This window comes from Orcinus orca, chromosome 1 (assembly GCF_937001465.1).
Source record: "Orcinus orca chromosome 1, mOrcOrc1.1, whole genome shotgun sequence".
Lineage (NCBI taxonomy): Eukaryota > Metazoa > Chordata > Mammalia > Artiodactyla > Delphinidae > Orcinus > Orcinus orca.
The window spans coordinates 48,468,329-48,480,954 of record NC_064559.1 but is presented as its reverse complement, the minus strand read 5'-3'; the positions used below and the strand labels follow the sequence as shown (position 1 = coordinate 48,480,954).

The window sequence follows — 12,626 nt, the reverse complement described above, 5'->3', positions numbered from 1 at the left end:
TGCTATATATTTTGTGGTATATAGAGGACCTGAATTCAGGACATTTACAAAGTAATGGCATTTGTGTTCCATCCTCTGCTTGCAGATGAGGATGGGTGGCGTGTGGAACAAAGGGATGGCTCTGAAGCATCATTTGAGTGGTCCTCTGAGAGGCAAGATATCGCTGTCATTTCAGATAGCTACTTTCCTAGGTACTTCATTGCCCCCGGTAAGTAAGGCTAGGAAGCGGTCTGGCTTGGCATGTGCCCCTGTGTATTCTTACTCTCACGTTCTTGCTCACCATTGTGTCTGCCTTCCAGCAAAGTTCTTGGGCAAGCAGGTGTTGAGTTATGGTCAGAACTTCTCCTTCTCCTTTCGAGTGGACAGGCGAGACACTCGCCTCTCTGCAGAAGACCTGGTGCTTGAGGGAGCTGGCCTAAGAGTGTCTGTGCCCTTGATCGCTCAGGGCAATTCCTATCCGAGTGAGACCACTGTGAAATATGTCTTCAGGTAAGACAGTTCTGTTTTTAAAATCTGACTTGACCAGAATTATAAAAGTGGTTTCTTTGTCAAAGCTCACCAGGCCTCAAGGTGGTGTGTGTCGAAGAAAAACTTCTGGCTTCTCAAGGTGACTTTGTAAAAGGGAACTTTCCCTTTGTTGACGTGTACCTTTTCCAGTTGTACTATCAAACCAACAGACTCATCTCTGACCTGGTTAGATTGGCAGAGCAGTGCATTGTTGGTGGCATAAATGAGTAAGAAATGCTTTCTCAGCACCCAGAATTGTCCTTACAGAGGTTAATGTGGCCCTTCCTTTTTCTCTAGGCTCCATGAAGCAACAGATTACCCTTGGAGGCCTACTCTTACCCCTTTCGAATTTCAGAAACTCCTAAACAATTTGACCTCTATCAAGATCCGTGGGACATATAGCGAGAGAAGTAAGTTATGATATAATTTAAGAGAATCATTTAAGATGATTAGATAAAAGGATCCATAATCAAAAGTTTATCTCTAAAGTCCTAATACTATAACACTGATCCTAGAGAAGTGGTATAAACTGCCTCATCATACATGAATTATGTATAAAAATAATGCATTTTAAAACTACTTTTAAGGACCTGGAGAAAATTAGCCAAAATTAATAAATAGTATTGTTTTATAATAAATAAGCTAATGAGGCTACATTATCTATAATTAGAATCTTCTAAGAATCCCAAATATAATTCTGCTGGCTCACATTGCTTAACCTTTGTTTCTTTTTATTTCTTGCTTATGTAACTATCAAGCCCTTTTAACTAAATTGGCTAAATTATGAAAAATTAAAAATTGCTGAATGAACATTTGTTATAATTTTAAATTTAAAAAGCTGTTTTTAAGCATTTCTTTAAATTTTTTTCCTATAATTTTTTTTTTTTTTTTTTTAATGAGGACCTATTTCTATAGAAAGGTAAAGCTGTCTGGGGGAAGAGGAATCAGAGTGGTGGTGTGGCATTGAAAGTGGCATCAGCAGCTTGGATGCGTTGATTTTTGAGATGCCTGCATGAATATCCAGATGAAAATGTCTTATAAGTAGTTAGAAATATGGATGGGGCTTACGAAGAAGTTGAGACTGGAGATCTAGAATCAAAGGGTTGTCACCGTATGGGTAATCATTTTTAAACTTGGAAATATAACAAAAAAATACAGAAAGAGAAAAGAAGATGCAATCCTGGAAACAGTTATTTAAGGACCATGACCTGAGACTTGAGAGAAAAAGAATTTTAAGGAAGAGGAACAATTAACAGGTTTAGGAAGATAGTACAATTGGATTTTGGTATTGGGTAACTGAAGAATCATTGGTGAGGGGTTTTCTTTGTTTGTTTGTTTTTTTAAGAAGTGTTGGGCTTCCCTGGTGGCGCAGTAGTTTGAGAGTCCACCTGCCGATGCAGGGGACATGGGTTCGTGCCCCGGTCCGGGAAGATCCCACATGCCGCGGAGCGGCTGGGCCTGTGAGCCATGGCCGCTGAGCCTGCGCGTCCGGAGCCTGTGCTCCGCAACAGGAGAGGCCGCAACAGTGAGAGGCCTGCGTACCGCAGGGGGAAAAAACAAAAAAAGTGTTGAAACTGAAGTTAGATTGCAGTGATTTAATTAAGTAAATTAGATCACAAATTAAGTAAATTCAAAGGTGAAGAAGTAAAATACAGATTATTCTTTTAAGAAGTTCGGCTGTGAGGGAAGGAAAAGAGAGGGACTGGACTCTAATTAGGGAGTAGGGACAGATCGAAGAAAGAGTACTTTTAGGATGGGGAGGCTTAAGAATGTTTGAAGTTGGAAGCACGTTAACAGTGGAGATGTCTCTCATGATCTAATGTTGAAAAAACCCATAAATGTAGTAAAAGTTAACTAAATTCAAGGCAGAAATAGAAGAGCTGTCCTTTAGCCTCAGGTCATCAGTTTCTAAGGATTTATATAAACAGCAAGTGATATTTCATAACATGGGGAAATACACTTGAAAGATAAGAGTGCAAGAGACAGGAGTGGAATGGAAACTAAAGGGAAATATGATGATACAATCAAAACCTGCCTCTTCCATAGGATGTTCCTGCTGAGTCTGTCATGTGCACTGTTAGGTTGGATGAACCATTGGGCTAAGCCAATATAAGGCTTCCTCTATTTTTATTTTCTTCTGGAAACGGGAAAGCATTATGATGTACGGCATAACAGCTTTGGAATAATTACATATTTGTCAAAGTAGCCCTGATTATTAGAACTTGTTTACTTATTTTTTCTGTTTTATGCAGGGCAAAAAATATAATTTGACTGGTACTTGTCGACAGGTGCTTTCTCTGCTTTCTTATCCTTGAGCTCTATGATCAGTGCCTGATTTTGTGGGAGAAGAACAAAAACACGGCTTAATGGCAGTAGCCTTAAACTCCTGTTATTTCCACATTCTTCCTTTTATTTTTTCTTGCCCCAGATTATTGCCCAGTGCTTTTCATTTTTCACATTGGTGATTGGGAGAACTGTAAAATCCAACAAATGTGTGTGTGTGTGTGTGTGTTTAAAAAATGAATTTTGCTCTACCACCATTCCAGATACTTAGCACCAGGTAGGACATAATTGTTCTACATGCTATTTTCTGGTTATCTTCTCCAACAGATGAATTAAACTGATGGTTGATTGTCTCTGAAATTTTGGGTGTGGTTACCCCTTAGCATTATTGACTTTGCAAGAAGTTTTGGAATACGAAAGCCAGTTCAGTGATCCTCTTCTCCACATCATACACAGGTGCTGGATATTTGGATGATGTCACCCTGGCAAGCGCTCGTCCCGGGCCTGGGGTCCCTGCAACTTGGGTGGAGTCCTGCACCTGTCCTGTGGGATACGGAGGGCAGTTTTGTGAGATGTGCCTCTCAGGTTACAGAAGAGAAACTCCGAGTCTTGGACCATACAGTCCATGTGTGCTTTGTACCTGCAATGGGCACAGTGAGACCTGTGACCCTGAGACAGGTGAGAGGATGACCTTTGGGGGCTGCTAGCCCTAAATTCTCTTTAGCAGGTGGTTGGAAATGCTCATCGTCTTATTTGCTTATACACTCACCTGTTTTCTCACACCTGCTCTCCCAATAGGTGTTTGTAACTGCAGAGAGAATACAGCCGGGCCCCACTGTGAGAAATGCAGTGACGGGTACTATGGCGATTCAACCGTGGGCACCTCCTCTGATTGCCAACCCTGTCCGTGTCCTGGGGGCTCCAGTTGTGCTGTTGTCCCTAAGACACAGGAGGTGGTGTGCACCAACTGTCCTACTGGCACCACTGGTAAGTCTGCTCTATCCACAGAAACACCTTGGGAAGAAGGACTTTGGAGGTTTTTGGATTTTCTTGTTTGGTTCCATGGTTAGTTTTCCTAGTAGGCAAAAGTTCTGTAGGAAACAGGTTTATTATGGATTTGTAAAATGCATATCAATTACTAATAATAGCTAACATATTTATGGCCAGGTGCTTTTCTAAGCACTTTAACATATACTGCCTCATTAATCCTCACAACCCTCTGAGATAGCTTCTTGCATTATCCTCAGGTTACAGCTAAGAAAACTGAGGCACAGAGACATTAAGTTACATGTCCAAGGCTACATGGCTATAGTCATTGGAGCAGCTGGAATTTCAACCCAGGCATTCTGGCTCCAAAGAGGATGATCACTACAATATACTCTCCCTTACAAGACGCGAATCAAAACTTGAGTTTTAGTTTGTGAGGCTGCCCTGGGATTCTTGGTGTAAAGTGGTAATTTTAAAATTCTTTAAATTCTTTATCTAAATAGTCCTTTCAGTGTATCAGGGCCCATCGCATTTAGTTGGGGAAAAAAATATTTGTAGAGCTTTGGATAAGATCTCTGTTCCCATTCTCTGAGATTCTTTCTTTTTGATAAGAGCATAAAACTAGATCTTTCCTGGCTACTCAAGGAGTTGCCTGTGCTGATTCACAGAGGAGACGGGGGCTCACTGTTGACCGTTCCCCTTTCTTCCACTGACTTTAGCCTCCACGTAATGGAGAGGTTCTGGCCAGGCTTCTGATACAGACTTTGACTCCGTTACAAGCTCTTTGTTCAAAAGATACTGCTAGAGAGCATGAACATAAGTAGAAAAACCAAAACACTGAGCTCATAATCTGTATCTCTCATGTCTCATCAAAACATTCTTTAATCATTGGGAAACATTAAAACACTCCACCTTCCTTCCACTTCTCCCCTGACCGCACATCGAGCACAAGGGCAGTGCCACACAGGGAGAGCCAATCATTTGCTTAAGGTAGTTGAAAAAATAAGGAGTAGAAGTTAGTGTAGAATTTCATATTTTTGACTCTTTTCTCCTTTTTTTTAAGAAAACAGTGGCCCAACAGAGTCTCTTAGAGATAGACTTCTCCAGCCTCATTCCCCACCACCCACCGCTGCACTTGTACCCTCTGCTCCTGCCCTCCTGGGCTCAGGTGTGCCCGACTCTGGCCTGCCACGTCCTGTTCTCTTTCTTTAGAGTGCTTACCCGACTCTCTCACTTTTCTTAGCCAACTCCTGTCTGTTCTGTGGGTTGAGTTGAAACGTCACTTCCCCAGGATGGTTTTCCTCAATGAACCCTCCCTGCTGTACCCAGGTTCTTAGGACCTTTTACTCTGCTGCCACAGAGTATAGTAAGTATCCCTCGTTCAGTGTCTACTCTCAGAAGTACTTAATAGAGCATTTTGATAAGAGATCCCTCTACTGATTCTGTTGTTTCACTGGACAGTAAACTAAACAGGCATTGTGGAGTCGTTCTCATATCTATGCTAAATAGTACAAATGGTGAAGTAAAATTATTCGGGATGCTTATAGAGAGATGGAGTATCATATAGGAGATTTTAGGAAATGTTATACACATATTAGTCACTAATCAGATTTGTGAAATATACAGTTGACCCTTGAACAACACAGGTTTGAACTGAATGGGTCCACTTGTATGAGATTTTTTCAATAGTAAATACTGCAGTACTACAATCCACAGTTGGTTGAATCCATGGATGTGGAATTGCAAATTCAGAGGAGCCGCAGAAGGTGGGGGCTGGATGACTATAAGTTGTATAAGGATTTCTGACTGTGCAGAGGGATCAGTCCACCCCCTCATTGTTCAAGGGTCAGCTGTATTTGTTTTGTTAGTTATCACCTGGATTGAAGGAAATGATCTATAGCAGTTCTTGAGGATGTTAATTAGGATGTAGAAGTCTGCATGAAAACAGCACAGACCCTGTGAAAAATAATGCCATCAGTCTTTTTTTTTTTTTTTTTTTTTTTTTTTTAGCTGTGTTGGGTCTTCGCTGCGTGCAGGCTTTCTCTAGTTGCAGTGCGCGGGCTCTAGGTGCGTGGGCTTCAGTAGTTGCAGCATGTGGGCTCTAAGGGTGCGTGGGCTTCAGTAGTTGTGGCTCGTGGGCTCTAGAGCGCAGGCTCAGTAGTTGTGGCGCACGGGCTTAGTTGCTCCGCAGCATGTGGGATCTTCCCAGACCAGGGATCGAACCTGTGTCCCCTGCATTGGCAGGTGGATTCTTAACCACTGAGCCACCAGGGAAGTCCAATGCCATCACTCTTTATTTTCCTATATCCTGCTTTACTTCTTTTCATAGCACTTTTTAGCCACTTGATATTTTTGTGTGTATTCATTTGTTGATTACCTATCTTCCCCCTCCACCTCCAGTTTAAGCTCCTTGAGAGCAGGAACTTTTGTCTGTTTAATTCACTTTTGTGTCCCTAACACCCAGAATAGTGTTTGGCACATGTGTTTGTTGAATGAATGCAAGTATCTATTGAATAAATGAATAGAGGTTGCAGATACAAAGTAAGATGTTCCTCATTTAGAAAATTGTTGAAGAATATGAATAACTGCTGATACGTCACTGAAATCTTCATGTGTGAAATGCTTCTGCATTTAATTTAATACTTTAAACAATCTTTTTAGGTAAATTAAAAATAATAATCATTTTTTCAACAAAATTTTTTGAGTGCATGGCTTTGGAATATGAAGATGAATAAAGGAGGGTCCCTAATCTTCAGGGTCTAAAAGTGTGGAGCAAAGCACAGATCATTTTAATACAGTGTGGTTAGTTCAGATAAAGGAACACACACAAGAGTGCTAAAGGAGAAGAAAGGAAGACGCTACTCCCAGTGTGGGAGGGATAATAAGGAAAACCAAGACTAAGAGAAGTCTATAATTTGCCCGAAGTCATATAAGTAGTACAGCCTGGACTTGAACCTACATCCTAGGCTCTGAGACAGAGGGGTAGACTGGCTGTAGCTGTGGAAGATATTTTGCAATGAGAGCTTTTCATGGGCTATCATGTAGCTCTGTTTTAAGTTTTCTAGCAGATTTTTTAATTGAGTTTTATTCAGAACAGGTTTTAAGACATTTTAAATATGGATCGTATCTAGACTAGCTAAACTACCTGATGAAAAAGCAGAACTGAAATGGTGTCTTAATCCTAATCTGGAGAAGGATCTTGGGTGTGGGTCTGGCAACTATTGAATATTTGCCTCAGAGGCAAGAAGGGCCCCTAGCTTCCTGTCCTCTCTTAACATCCTGTTTCTTCGTGTCCTCCTCCTCCCCCAGCCACATTTTCTGTTACCTCATCAGTGGTCTCTGTTTGCCAGATGCAGTGGTCAGTTTTCAGTCCTTATCTGACCTGGTCTCTCAGCAGCACTGGACACTGTTCACTACTCACTTTGCTCCACACATTTTCTCCTGTTGCTTTTTGTGATACTTCCCTCGCCTTGGTTTTCTTCTACTTTTCTTCTCTTCTCTTGGATCTCCTTTGATCACTTCTGTTTCTCAGCCTAGGGCTTTCATGTTAGCTTTATCTATATTCTCTCCTTAGGTGAACAAATCTCACCTTTAGGCTTCAAAAGCCCCTCTGTGCCTACAACTGCAAAATCCATGTCTTCAGCCCCGACCTCGCTCTCTTGAGTACCAGCTACCTACTTGCTGTCTCCACTTGGATGGTGGGCTGGAAGCCTTCCATCTGCCCCTCCGTATCCATTCTTTATCCTTCTCCACCCTGATGAGGCCTGCATGTACTACATCACATGGCCACCTCCATTTGAGTGCAGGTGGTGGGAAGCACGTAGGAGATCAGAGAGAGAGAGGAAGGAGAGTGAGGGCAGAGTATGTACTCCAAGGCCCCCTCTCTGTAGGGTCCTTGTGGTTTGGTGACCTTAATCAAACTTACCAGCTCTTGGCAGGTGACCTTCTCCAAACAGCCCTTTTTAAGAAAGTTAGAAACTATTAGGTTCTGGTAACTGCTCCCTCCACCCACCCTCTGAGGCCAAGGTTCTGGAGCCCTGCAGTTACTATCCCAGGTGCTATGCTCTACTTGTGGTTTCTCAACACTATCCCCTTCCTTCTATGGGTAGTATGTTTTATTAACTCTCCTCAAGTCTTTTTTTTAATTATCTGTCTTTTCTTTGATGTTTTGAAATGCCATTTTTATCATGTTCTAATTTCTTAATATACTAATATCCCATGAATTTTTAATCACTGGAAAATTATTCTTGAAAAAATGCTCTCCAGTGTGACACTGCATAGGATGGTGCTGTATATAAACATTTTAGTCAGGGTTCCCTACCATTTCTCAAAAAAGAATAGTTTGATATACGGAAGTTAAACTAAATATTAATAGGGACATAATTTTCAATTTCATTTTTTTGTTTTTTGTTTATTTATGTTTATTTATTTATTTCCTTAATAGTCATCCATTTTATACACATCAGTGTATACATGTCAGTCCTAATCTCCCTATTCATCACACCACCACCACCACCACCACCACCCCCACCCCCACCCCCACCGCTTTCCCCCCTTGGTGTCCATAGTTTGTTCTCTACATCTGTGTCTCAACTTCTGCTCTGCAAACTGGATCATCTGTACCATTTTCTAGGTTCCACATATATGCGTCAATATATGATATTTGTTTTTCTCTTCCTGACTTCCTTCACTCTGTATGACAGTCTCTAGATGCATCCACGTCTCTACAAATGACCCAGTTTCGTTCCTTTTTATGGCTGAGTAATATTCCATTGTATATATGTACCACATCTTCTTTATCCATTTGTCTGTCGATGGGCATTTAGGTTGCTTCCATGACCTGGCTATTGTAAATAGTGCTGCAGTGAACATTGGGGTGCATGTGTCTTTGTTTTTTTTTTTTTTTTTGTGGTACGCGGGCCTCTCACTGTTGTGGCCTCTCCCGTTGTGGAGCACAGGCTCCGGACGCGCAGGCTCAGCGGCCATGTCTCACAGGCCTGGCCACTCTGCGGCATGTGGGATATTCCCGGACCGGGGCACAAACCTGTGTCCCCTGTATCAGCAGGCGGACTCTCAACCACTGTGCCACCGGGGAAGCCCCCGCACGTGTCTTTTTGAATTATGGTTTTCTCTGGGTATATGCCCAGTACTGGGATTGCTGGGTCATATGGTAGTTTTATTTTTAGTTTTTTAAGGAACCTCCATACTGTTCTCCATAGTGGCTGTATCAATTTACATTCCCACCAACAGTGCAAGAGGGTTCCCTTTTCTCCACACCCTCTCCAACATTTGTTGTTTGCAGATTTTCTCATGATGCCCATTCTAACTGGTGTGAGGTGATACCTCATTGTAGTTTTGATTTGCATTTCTCTAATAATTAGTGATGTTGAGCATCCTTTCATGTGTTTCTTGGCCATCTGTATGTCTTCTTTAGAGAAATGTCTATTTAGGTCCTCTGCCTATTTTTGGATTGGGTTGTTTGTTTTTTTAATACTGAGCTGCATGAGCTGTTTATATATTTTGGAGATTAATCCTTTGTCCGATGATTCATTTGCAAATATTTTCTCCCATTCTGAGGATTGTTTTTTCGTCTTGTTTATCGTTTCCTTTGCTGTGCAAAAGCTTTTAAGTTTCATTAGGTCCTATTTGTTTATTTTTGTGTTTATTTTTTTTTTATTTCCATTACTCTAGGAGGTGGATCAAAAAATATCTTGCTATGATTTATGTCAAAGAATGTTCTTCCTATGTTTTCCTCTAAGAGTTTTATAGTGCCCAGTCTTACATTTAGGTCTCTAATCCATTTTGAGTTTATTTTTGTGTATGGTGTTAGGGAGTGTTCTAATTTCATTCTTTTACATGTAGCTGTCTGGTTTTCCCAGCACCACTTATTGAAGAGACTGTCTTTTCTCCACTGTATATCCTTGCCTCCCTTGTCATAGATTAGTTGACCATAGGTATGTGGGTGTATCTCTGGGCTTTCTATCCTGTTCCATTGATCTATCTTTCTGTTTTTGTGCCAGTACCATATTGTCTTGATTACTGGAGCTTTGTAGTACAGTCTGAAGTCAGGGAGCCTGATTCCTCCAGCCTTGTTTTGTTCCCTCAAGACTGCTTTGGCTATTCAGGGTCTTTTGTGTCTCCATACAAATTTTAAGATTTTTTGTTCTAGTTCTGTAAAAAAATGACATTGGTAATTTGATAGGGATTGCATTGAATCTGTAGATTGCTTTGGGTGGTATAGTCATTTTCACAATATTGATTTTTCCAGTCCAAGAGCATGGTATATATCTCTCCATCTGTTGGTATCATCTTTAATTTCTTTCATCAGTGTCTTATAGTTTTCTGCATACAGGTCTTTTGTCTCCCTAGGTAGGTTTATTCCTAGGTATTTTATTCTTTTTGTTGCAATGGTAAACAGGAGTGTTTCCTTAATTTCTCTTTCAGATTTTTCATCATCAGTGTATAGGAATTCAAGCAATTTCTGAGCATTAATTTTGTATCCTGCAACTTTACCAAATTCATTGATTAGCTCTAGTGGTTTTCTGGTGGCATCTTTAGGATTCTCCATGTATAGTATCATGTCATCTGCAAACAGTGACAGTTTTACTTCTTCTTTTCCAATTTGGATTCCTTTTATTTCTTTTTCTTCTCTGATTACCGTGGCTAGGACTTCCAAAATTATGTTGAATAATAGTGGTGAGAGTGAACATCCTTGTCTTGTTCCTGATCTTAGAGGAAATGCTTTCAGTTTTTCACCATTGAGAATGATTTTTGCTGTGGGTTTGTCATATATGGCCTTTATTATGTTGAAGTAGGTTCCCTCTGTGCCCACGTTCTGGAGAGTTTTTATCATAAATCGGTGCTGAATTTTGTCAAAAGCTTTTTCTGCATCTGTTGAGATGATCATATGGTTTTTATTATTCAACTTGTTAATATGGTGTATCACACTGATTGATTTGCATATATTGAAGAATCCTTGCAGCTCTGGGATAAATCCCGCTTGATCATGGTATATGATCCTTTTAATTTGTTGTTGGAATCTGTTTGCTAGTATTTTGTTGAGGATTTTTGCATCTATATTCATCAGTGATAATGGTCTGTAATTTTCTTTTTTTGTAGTATCTTTGTCTGGTTTTGGTGTCAGGGTGATGGTGGCCTCATAGAATGAGTTTGGGAGTGTTCCTTCCTCTGCAGTTTTTTGAAGAGTTTGAGAAGGATGCATGTTAGCTCTTCTCTAAATGTTTGATAGAATTCACCTTTGAAGCCATCTGGTCCTGGGCTTTTGTTTGTTGTAAGATTCTTAATCACAGTTTCAATTTCATTTCTTGTGATTGGTCTGTTCTTAGTTTCTATTTCTTCCTGGTTCAGTCTTGGAAGGTTATACCTTTCTAAGAATTTGTCCATTTCTTCCAGGTTGTCCATTTTATTGGCATAGAGTTGCTTGTAGTAGTCTCTTAGGATGCTTTGTATTTCTGCAGTGTCTGTTGTAACTTCTCCTTTTTCATTTTTCATTTTATTGATTTGAGTCCTCTCCCTTTTTTTCTTGATGAGTCTGGCTAAAGGTTTATCAATTTTGTTTATCTTCTCAAAGAACCAGCTTTTAGTTTTATTGATCTTTGCTCTTGTTTTCTTTGTTTCTATTTCATTTATTTCTGCTCTGATATTTATGATTTCTTTCCTTCTCCTAACTTTGGGTTTTGTTTGTTCTTCTTTCTCTAGTTCCTTTAGGTGTAAGGTTAGATTGTTTATTTGAGATTTTTCTTGTTTCTTGAGGTAGGCTTGTATAGCTCTAAACTTCCCTCTTAGAACTGCTTTTGCTGCATCCCATAGGTTTTGGATTGTCGTGTTTTCATTGTCATTTGTCTCTAGGTATTTTTTGATTTCCTCTTTAATTTCTTTAATGATGACTTGGTTATTTAGTATTGTTAGCCTCCATGTTTTTGTGTTTTTTACTTTTTTTTCCCTGTAATTCATTTCTAATCTCATAGCATTGTGGTCAGAAAAGATGCTTGATATGATTTCAGTTTTCTTAAATTTACTGAGGCTTGATTTGTGACCCAAGATGTGGTCTATCCTGGAGAATGTTCCGTGCACACTTGAGAAGAAAGTGTAATCTGCTGTTTTTGGATGGAATGTCCTATAAATATCAATTAAATCTGTCTGGTCTGTTGTGTCATTTAAAGCTTGTGTTTCCTTATTTTCTGTTTGGATGATCTGTCCATTGGTGTAAGTGAGGTGTTAAGGTCTCCCACTATTATTGTGTTACTGTCGATTTCCTCTTTTAGAGCTGTTAGCAGTTGCCTTATGTATTGAGGTGCTCCTATGTTGGGTGCATATATATTTATAATTGTTATATCTTCTTGGATTGATCCCTTGATCACTACGTAGTGTCCTTCCTTGTCTCTTGTAACATTCTTTATTTTAAAGTCTATTTTATGTGATATGAGTATTGCTATTCCAGCTTTCTTTTGATTTCCATTTGCATGGAATATCTTATTCCATCCCCTCACTTTCAGTCTGTATGTGTCCCTAGGTCTGAAGTGGGTCTCTTGTAGACAGCATATAGATGGGTCTTGTTTTTGTATCCATTCAGCGAGCCTGTGTCTTTTGGTTGGGGCATTTAATCCATTCACGTTTAAGGTAATTATCGATATGTATGTTCCTATGACCAGTCTCTTAATTGTTTTGGGTTTGTTTTTGTAGGTCCTTTTCTTCTCTTGTGTTTCCCACCTAGAGAAGTTCCTTTAGTATTTGTTGTAGAGCTAGTTTGGTGGTGCTGAATTCTCTTAGCTTTTGCTTGTCTGTAAAGCTTTTGATTTCTCCATCGAATCTGAATGAGATCCTTGCTG

At 40.1% G+C, this 12,626-nt stretch overlaps 1 protein-coding gene across 1 annotated transcript in view; it reads left to right on the top strand.

Moving 5' to 3' along the window:
* LAMC1 (laminin subunit gamma 1) overlaps positions 1–12,626 on the top strand; it is a 123,447-nt gene that overhangs the window by 85,658 nt on the left and 25,163 nt on the right. The window contains exons 9-13 of the mRNA XM_004275205.3: positions 86–208; positions 300–489; positions 805–917; positions 3,247–3,468; positions 3,589–3,777. Coding sequence (XP_004275253.1) covers positions 86–208; positions 300–489; positions 805–917; positions 3,247–3,468; positions 3,589–3,777 — 837 coding nt within the window. The remainder of the gene's footprint in view (positions 1–85; positions 209–299; positions 490–804; positions 918–3,246; positions 3,469–3,588; positions 3,778–12,626) is intronic.